The sequence below is a fragment of the Pteropus vampyrus genome, unplaced genomic scaffold, assembly GCF_000151845.1.
Source record: "Pteropus vampyrus isolate Shadow unplaced genomic scaffold, Pvam_2.0 Scaffold416, whole genome shotgun sequence".
Lineage (NCBI taxonomy): Eukaryota > Metazoa > Chordata > Mammalia > Chiroptera > Pteropodidae > Pteropus > Pteropus vampyrus.
The window spans coordinates 370,412-380,162 of record NW_011889197.1 but is presented as its reverse complement, the minus strand read 5'-3'; the positions used below and the strand labels follow the sequence as shown (position 1 = coordinate 380,162).

Sequence of the window (9,751 nt, the reverse complement as noted above, 5' to 3'; positions counted from 1 at the left end):
CAATTTTTTTGCGACGGCAGGTCAGATGAAAAGCTGTGTACACACTGATATTTGGTAATTCGAATCATGTGTCAGATTTCCTTAAAGCGAGGACACAGGTGCACAGAAATGCCAGAAAGTTAAGTGGAATAAACACTATTCTGTGATTTCTAGCACAGCTACTTTTATTTTTCAACATTTAGCAAACACCAGTCCAGCTTGATTCTGGCATAGTCCCAACTTTGAGAACATAGAATTCAAATGAGCACAGAATTGTCTCAGAGACATGGCTAAGTCATCTTCGTGTCCATGACATTTTATACTGAAGATCTGTCAGAACACCTTCCAAACATTAACTGATAAAAACCACAACCTCTTTCAAGAACTATGGACTGCGTTCTAGTTTCAGAAGAGAAAACCAAAACCTTTTGAGCTATATCCACTTACTATCTACCCTGAGAAAACAACCCATTGTTCTGCTTATACAAATGACTAATGGGACTAATTTTTCCCCTTGACTTGGCAGAATCTTTTATTGAACTGATTGAAATGACCAGATGTTTTGGCAGCCTATGTAGACATAATCCAAGAGACTCAATAATTGACTTAAGTAAACATATCAGATGTGAATTGGCAATAGAATTGGGGATTCTCTGTTCTGTGATGACTTCAAATCCCATTTAAAAGGGCAGACTGCTTGTGTAATTGAAATGCATAGAGATTGGCAGCATCTCATTCATTTACTTTAGTCATTTATAGCATATTTAGATCTGAGCATCCCTGTAACTTGTGAGCGTAAGCAAGAAAAAGCTTCAGCATTAGAGATCTATAAAAATTGTCTTTGAGGCTGGCTGCTCAAAGTGAAATGAAATATTTCTCTGCACAAAAATCCCCAGATGAAAAAATTTAAGCAAAATTTAATTCAACTCAGATTATCTAGAAAATGATATGTTTGCATTTTTCTTAAGTTTTTGAGTGTATTACATGAGGATGTTTAATATCAGAATTTTCCATATTATTTTTGATTCTTCATTTTGCTTTGAGCATATTTGTTGTGTTGTAAGCTCTATTGATGATAAAAATATTAATCATAAATAGCTCATATAGGAAAAATTTTTCTTAAAGTCTATCACTGTAAGAACATTTCAATTTGGTTTATTTCTTAGAAAAGAAATAGTCTATTTTTCTGCAACTTAGCTGAGATTGAGCTAGACATTCACTCAGCTCTATTTTTTTTCCCCTCTATCTAAGATTAAAGATTTCTCTTGAATTTGTTTTGTAAATATATTTTCAAATCTCTCTCTTTTTCTCTTTTCCATTCCTCCTTTTCCTATCTCTCTCTTCATCCCTAAAAAAAAAAAAAAAAAAAAAAAAGAACACAGACCATGAGCATAGACACCTGTAAACATACACACCCACGCACATCTTCTACATTTACACCTAAGTAGATGATTAGCATCTGTGTCCAGAAGTTTGTACAAACGTCCTCTTAAGAACCTGGAGGACAGACACCATTACATTCTTGATTGCACACTGCACCCAGTTTTTTTTTTTCCCGAAATATTGTTCTGAATTAGCATAACAACCATGCCACCAAATTTCTTTAATCATTCAAAGCTCTCTGTGAGTATTGTTTTGTCCTTCATGTATTCAGAAGGCAGACTGACTCCACAAGTCTTTCCCTCTGCTGAATGACACAGAACCCTTCTTGTCCTTGGTAACAGGCAATGCAAATGAAGGACCCAGCAACAGCTTATTCTCATTGAAATCCTGCCTCACTGGTTGCTGATGGGCCCTGTATTAGGGAAGACTACAGAAAATTCACATGAAACCTAACCGAGGCCTGCTTGAGGCAAAGGAGAGAATAAAAAATATTTTATGAAATTATTTGGCTGCGATGTCACCCGTGGGTGCAAGATCCTGGCATTTTTTTGCACACAACAAAAGTAACAACTATAAATGAACCAATCTCTTGTGTAGTGCTGGTTAGAATGATTGACACCTGCAGATGTGCTGAGTCTGTGGCTGTAGGTGCCAGATGTTAAGTAGCACTTAGAGACTCTTGGTGGCTAGGGCCATTTCCTTTAGTTAAGGATGGTCTCCACTCTTATGCCTTCTCCTCTCTCTCGTTATTTCTTGATTAATTCTGGATTTTGAACATTGCACAAAAACTAATTCCAAACACATCTGAAACAGCAGAGGTTCTGATGCTTTTCAGTCAGTTTTACTTTTGTGATGGATTTTGATAGTGAGTTGCTTATTTTATTGAACTCAAAAAAGTAGGGGGAGACTGGCATTTCATGAGTTAGTGTCATGCACACAATCTTCCATGGAATCCTCCAGCAAACCTCTGAGTTGGCTATCATCATATACATGTTAAAGTCAGGGAAATTACTAAGTGGGCTAGGAATTGAACCAGATTTGCCTAACTCAAAAGTTCTTTCCACCTACTCATTGCATATTTAAGAGTGCTTTCTCTCTCTCTTGTTGCAGCTTTCTCATTAGTGAAGGGATATCATATGAAAAAAAAATCAAAACCAAAGTTACTCCAAACTTCCATATCTATTTTCACAACATTATGACAAAGATAGGAGTAATTAAATTTTATTTTCCTGGCTATATCTTTGAGATAATTGAGGCACACAGGCTCTTGGCAGAAATAGGGCTCTTTGATGTTGGGATAGCACAGTTAAAAAGGGAAAATAGTCAGCAAAACAATTTTAATTTGCATACCAAGCTTCTAAAAATTTGGAAACATTTGGATAATTTATTGCATTTGCACTCTTAATATAAATTTTTGGTGCTCTGTATATATAGCCATTGTCTTATTTTTTTCCAGTTTAAACTTTTCCTCCAGAATGATGTTGTGAGAAAGAAGAATCTATTCGAACTTTCCAAGTCCATTTGTCAAGTGGACTGCACTTGCGCCCTCTCTTAAAAAGATACTTCGCAATGTATGAGAGCAGTTTTTGTAAATTAATATCATCATTAAAAATAAGCTGGCCTCTGTGTACACCTCCTTTAACTTCTTGTTATGCAAGGCTGCCATGCGGGGCTCCGCAGACAGCAGTTTTGGCATGGGCCCTGGGGCTCAGGGGAATATTAACTTACAAGGCTTCCCCTATTTTGCTTTTACATGTCTGAAACTATTTCAAAACTTAGTGACTGAAATACAAGTTATTAGGTACACTTTACTAGAACGTAAGAAGTACTTTTGTTTCCTCCCACTCTCCCCTTTTGGAGAAAAGATGGCTGGGAATAAATTAGTGTATTAAGACTACATCCTGATTGCCTCTGAATATCTACATGGACAAATAGCTCAAGATTATAAAAAAGATAGTTAAACTAAAAATCAGATACCAAGTGCAATTTAAATGCCACCCTAGGATTTAAAAAACCATTTTGTAAAAATAAATAAATAAATAACCATTTTGTTTTAGTGAATTTCATGTTCTAGTTGAGTGGGGATACTGGGTGTGAGCTGAAATGGGAAACAGGGATTCTTTGGTTTCTAGTCATCAGAGTTTCCTAAATTTGCAAAGGTGTCCTTGCCCCCTTCTTTTTGGCTGGGCTTTTTCTCTAGGAATCAGGTGCCAGATTGGGGAAGGCGGATCTGATCTCCTGAAGCTTCCTGGAGGGGTGTGAATTTTATCCCCTTCCATGCACAGCTAATGGGCTGGGTGCAGACTAGACTGTGCATCTCTGTGTGTGTTCTTCCCCATACAGGGGTAGACACCGCCTGGGTACAGTCACAAAAAGTCTGGGAAGTGTCTGTGGGCCTCCAGCAGCTGGAAAGGTTTGAGTCTCTTTGGCAGATGTTTGCTGTTCCAGCCACTTCATTAATGTTGGAAACTAAACCCCTAACTCTTTGGGACCAAAGGCCCCCACCCCCAAGTTGTGATTGACAGCTGGGGTGTGCTTCCTTCCACAGAAGCCCTTTGCAGTCTGAGAACAGGAGACAGGGAGTGAACAGAGGGAGATGAGAGCAAAATGGGAATTGGGCTAGATACTATCGCTAAAAACCCAAAAATTTCAAGGAAGGAGAAGAGAGACTCATTTAAGACAAATTCAGCACAACCCCCTAGTTAAGATTTGAAGTTCCATTGTGTGCTTGGGTCTTTCACACACACAATTTAATTATCCCAGCTTTCATGCATTCATTAACTCATGACACACTTCCTAACAATTTACTTTGTGCCAGGTATATGTTGGTATTGGTGATGCAAGATGAATAATACACAAGGAATTAGCTGGCCAGGAGTTCATTGTCCAGTGGGTGAAATAAACATGCACAAGACAACAAGACAGTAATAGAACTACCAAGATAGAGGTAGGAATCACAGCTGTGGGGAGTGGGGAAACCTTTCATAGAGGAGGTGATGTTCGAGATGGGTCTTGAACTAGTTTTTCAGGCGGAGAAGGAGGGAGGGGCTGGGGTGCCGAGGGCATTCCCATAAAGTTTGTGTAAAGGCATAGATTATGAAAGGCCAACCTTGTGAAGTAGGTGTTATGATTACATTTACAAATGAAAAGCTGGGGCTCAGCTTTGATTATAAATGATTGAAAGCTGGAGGCTTTAGACTTTTCCCACTACACCTGGGAACTTGTGCCCTTAGACCCGCTCTGAGATATTTTGTAGTATAAAATAGAAAAGACGGAAAATCCAAGGATTTGTTGAAATGTTTTACTTTTTTAGCTATTTAAAGCATTGCAGGTTTCCAATCAAAGGACCAGTCTGCAGGAGATTCTGGGAAAACTTTGTGCCTGTGGTCGAGTGGAAGCAGGGAGGAGGGAGACCCGTCCGTGCTCCGCCCGCGCCTCGCTCCCGCAGAGACGAGGTTGATTTTCGCGCGGCTGGGAGGCTGGGGCTGCAGCGCGGTTCTTCCCAGCGAGCTGCCTGCAGCCTTCGGTGTGGGAGCCTTGCGGCGCAGGGGCGCATGAGCGCGGCTCCAGATCCGGGTTGGAAGAGAGGGAAGGAGGAGGGAAGGGGAGAAAGAGCAAGAAAACGAAGAGAAGGATAGAAAGAAAAAGAGAAACGGGGGTAGAAGATGGGTAGAAGAAGAGAAACGATGGCAGATTGGCAAGACGGAGGAAAGTTGTGCAGAGAATAGGAGGACGAAAGTAATGCGAACAGTGGGAGAAAAAGGAGAACTGGGAAAGAGAAGAGGAAAGGAGTTAGTGGCGGTGAAAGGAATGGGAAGAGCCGGAGGATCTAAAATAGTCTGGAGGATGTGGAAAGAGGTTGAGGAAAAGGACAGTCCAAAGACAGGGCCCCGTAGAGTAACTCGGAACGCTCTCATTCCGTGAACTCACCGCAGGGTCTGACAAGGAATCCTAAAGGGTAATAGTCCCTCGCCAGGGTCCCCTGGAGGAATGGAGAGGCTGACACCCAGGTGCTGGGCTGCAGGCGCTCGAGCACGTCTCGTAGACCGCTCTGCCCGTGTGGTCGCTCCCCGCCACGCGGCGCTCAGATCCCGCCAAACACTCATTTCTCGGCGGTTGCCAAGAGTCCGGCACTTTCCAAGGGGGCAAATATAACTTTCTACCCTAGACTGTCTCCCGCGAGAACGCCGCGCCCCTGGGACCCTCTCTGGCTTTTGGCGCAGCGGGTCCCTGCTCCGTCCGCGCCCAGGAGAACCCCTCGGTCTTGGGGCGGGGCGGGGAGCAGTACTCGGTCCCGCGCGGGATAGCGGACAGGCTGTGGGGACCCGCCACCAGAGCCCGGGGCGCACCCGGGCCCAGCGCGGGGACCTCTCGGTCATGCGGCGGGACGCGCGCCGCCGCCGGGACCTCTAGCCACAGTTCTTGCGGGCCCTCGAGCCGCCTCTGCGTGGATTAGGAGAATAAAGGAAAATGAATGGAAATGGAAAGGAGAGAACGGTGGGGCGACAGGGTACAGACAGGACACTTCGGGAATGAAGTTTCTCAAAGGCTTCTTGTGGCCGTATCTGTTGCTCAGCTCTGATTTGGTTTGTTACTATTTTCTCTAGGGCATAATGATTATTTCCCCACCTGTGTCCCTTCCCTCTGAGTCGAACCACCAGCCGGGACGCACAGGTCGACTTGCTTCCGCGGCGACTCGGGCTCCCGGGCAAGCAGCTCCTGGGCTAGCCGGCCGCGATTCCGATCATTTCTAGGTTTCGAGTGAGGAAATGTCATCCAGTCCCAAAGTCAGTCTCGGAGGCCATCCTCGTCTTTAATTCTAATTTTATCTATCGCGCGTTTTCCTCTCGGCCCCTCCCGGGAGCGAGTCCTGGGCTGTGGTCCCCTCGCCCAGCGATTACAATTGAAAACAAAAGTTTCTACAGATATGGATTGGAACGGACTCCGATGGTGGGAGCACAGGAGGAAGAAAGGCAACCGCCTAATAGACGCAGGTCTTCGCGGCTCCCCGAACCCTGCGCGTGGCTAGGGACTGCGTAGGAAAGCTGCATTGCCTGGAGTGTCCCGCGCTCCGAGATGCTGGGAACGCAATGCCTGCGAAGGGCACGCCGGCGCTGGGGAATCGCGCTGCGCGGGCCCTTCCGGGGACGGAAACGTTTATTAGTAGAGTTTAAAAATAAAAAAGAACACATGCTTTTTGTTGTTTACTTTTTTTTTTTAAAGTTTATTACTGCATAACTGACAGGGCAAGAGTCATGTATGGTTTGGGAGATCTGTGGAGTAGTCAAGTTTGCTATCGGCGCAAATGCCCCGTTCTGCGCGCGCGGGCTGGGCGCAGGCTGCGAGCTTAGAGGACGGGAGGGGGTGGACGCAGGAAAGGAGAAAGGCACACTGGTCGCCGGGGACGCTGGCCCTGTGGCCCGCGGCCTTGGAAGCCTCGTCGAAGACTTAGCTTCTTTCTACTAAGAGACTTAGACATTCCCGCCCACCCGGTTGCCGGCGTTAGGAGCGGGGCCCGGGGCTGGTGGTGAGTCGCGCGCGAAGGAGATGCTCTGGGACCTGCAGAGGCCAGGCCCGCGGGCGGGGCGGCGCGCGCTCCCCACACCGCGCGTACACCCGAGCGCGCACTCAACACACACACCTGGAGCTCGTCCCAGGAGGGGGGCGGGGAGGAGAGACGAAACCAGTGTCTTAAAATAGAGGAAGGCAGAGGAGCGCTAGACGCTGACAGGCGGGAGGAGACCAGAGCGGCGGGCACGCGGCGCGCAGGCCTGAGCCGGAGTGGCACAGGCGGGCAGGGCGGGCTGGGAGCCGACGCCCCTCCGCGGGACTCCGCACCCGGTCCCGCGGGAAGCGCGCGCTGATTGACAGCTGCGCTGCCCCAAAAAGGCGCGGCGAAGATGCTGATCCGCGGGTGGGTGTAGACGCGCGGCCGGCGCGCCGGGTGCCCGCTCCCCTCCGCGCCCCTCCAGGGCTCCGCCGCCTCCCTCGCTGCCGAGGCGCGGGGCAGAGACCCCGCCAGCGCGCCAGTCCCCGCGGTCCGGGCTCACCATGCACTGCCACGCGGAGCTGAGACTGAGCTCGCCCGGCCAGCTTAAAGCAGCCAGGCGGCGCTACAAGACTTTCATGATCGACGAGATCCTCTCCAAGGAAACCTGCGACTACTTTGAGAAACTTTCCCTCTACTCCGTGTGCCCGTCGCTGATCGTACGACCCAAGCCCCTGCATTCCTGTACGGGTAAGACGTCCCGCCGGGGGATTGGTGGGGCGCCGTAGCTCTCACGCAGGAGTCGGGCGCCTTACCACCTGTGTCTTCCCACCCGAGGGTGAGAGGATGGCCCGGGGAGTTCTCTCTCGTGCCCCTGCATGGGACCAGACTCTTCAGCGGCTATCTTTGCAGAGGCGTCTGCAGCTTGGGAAGGGCTGGTCAAGATGTTGATCGCCAGTTTGGAAATGAAGGGAAGGCAGCGCAGCCCACGTGCGGGCCTCGGGAGCCGGAGGACCCTTCCTTCTTCCCAGTGCCGGGGTGGTTCTCAGAAAGTTCAAACCCTTGATCTAGTCCAGCACCTGAATCATTGTTTCAGGAAATGGGTTGCTTCTCACCTCAAGTTAACTCCAACCTCTTCCCGACTCCATTGATAATTTTACAAGTAAATCAGTATCCTGAGGTTCTCAAAAAAAAAAAAAAAAAAAAAAAAATTCCTCTATTCGCTGAACTTTACTTAAAAGTCTCTCCCTTTTAAGTAATAGTTAAATTACTTAACTATTCCAAAAATAGTTCTGGAATATGTCACGTTGTGGTGCAAGCTGAGGAGGTCAACCCCAATTAGTTTTAAGTAACTAAAAAACAACAATGATAATAAAAACATTCCTCAAATCTGATTTCCTTTCTCTACAAGAGCTAAGACCAATAAAGATAGGGCACTTAATAAATATATCGAAAGAGTCACAGGTTTATGTAGAAAATAAATCCAAAGGTATTTAAAAAATACTTTTAGTGCATAAAAAGAGGATTTAGGCTATCCAAACGTAGGTATAGCAGAAAACAGAAAACAAAATAAAACAAACAAAAAAAGGTGAATCAATTTTTATCAAAGTTATTGACTGCTTTCAACTCAAGGTAAAAATTTAGTATTTCCAAACCAAAAGAAAATTTGCGGTTACGTTTGTTGCATGGGTGGCATGAAATAAGTTAATTATACTTACATTGAAAAATAAAATGAAAAGATAGTGTTTTTGAAAGACATTTTTAGAACATTCGGCCTAATACTGCTAGTGCATAGTGCTTGAAATCCTATGTTTTCTGTTGACCACATTGATAGTCTTGCAGGAAAATCCATAAATATATGTGTAAATACATACAGTAAAGTTTTTTTTTAAAAAAACAAGTTGTTCTTACATGTATTTGGTTATAAAATGAATACTATGTTCATTTACACCTTTGTAAAATAAATTTTGTCTGTAAGGTGGAATTAGGCCTGATAGCTCATAACAAAACTTGTAATACTGAATTTTAAAAATCAAGAAATATTTGAAACGAGAAACAAATAAATTTTAGAAACAAAATAGATATCCTTGATGTTGGTATTTTTATATTTGTGTGTCTGCCATGTATAAACCTTGGATCATTAGTCTATAAATATATTGGATAGGTGAGGTAAGCTGAATCTTGTTTTGAGCATAAATAAATCATTTGCTGCAATAACTCAAATCCCTTTGGGGAAAAAGAGAGGATCAGTTTTAATCACAAATCTCAATGCACCCTGCAAAGATTACATATCTGGCGATTCCTAGGACAAAACAGAACAACTTCTAAACAGCCAGGTAGAGCATAGTGCTGGTACTTTTTTTAGTGACTTTGTGCCATGCGTTGATTTGAAGATAGCTTTTCCTGGCTTTTAGCAGTCATGGAATTGAAGCATAGAAGAAAACATGCCAGAAAATGAATAATAAACAACCTCTGAAAACAGTGATCCATTCATCAGTCAAGGTTGAGTAAGTTCTGTGTTTTATTGAAACTTGTATGAGAAATAAATCAGAGTAAAAAAAATGTGATGTTTGTGAGTGTTAAAAGTGAACTCTACATATGTCATGAACTAAGAGTTTTTGCTCAGTCTTGTGCTTTTGAAGTTCATTTGATGGTTTGTAGGAGAGTGTGGTCGTTGGCAGTGGTTTTCTTGCCATAATATCCTAGCATTTGCTTTCTTTACATTGTCCTTTTGAAAATGTCTTGTGATTTTGCTCTAGCTGAGATTTAAAATACAGAAACTGGGATTTGCCAGTGGAATTAAACCCATAAAAACAAGTTACAGTAGTACACACTTTCAGATCCTAAGCTTTCAGTGGGTTTACGATTACAGTTAAAGCCTTAAATGTATTAGATCATGGG

General features: G+C 44.7%; 1 protein-coding gene across 1 annotated transcript in view; it reads left to right on the top strand.

Annotated features, from left to right (window-relative positions):
* The first annotated feature begins 7,411 nt into the window (after nt 1–7,411).
* Nucleotides 7,412–9,751, top strand: part of BARX2 (BARX homeobox 2) — a 69,424-nt gene continuing 67,084 nt past the window's right edge. The window contains exon 1 of the mRNA XM_011380923.1: nt 7,412–7,600. Coding sequence (XP_011379225.1) covers nt 7,414–7,600 — 187 coding nt within the window. The 5' untranslated portion in view covers nt 7,412–7,413. The remainder of the gene's footprint in view (nt 7,601–9,751) is intronic.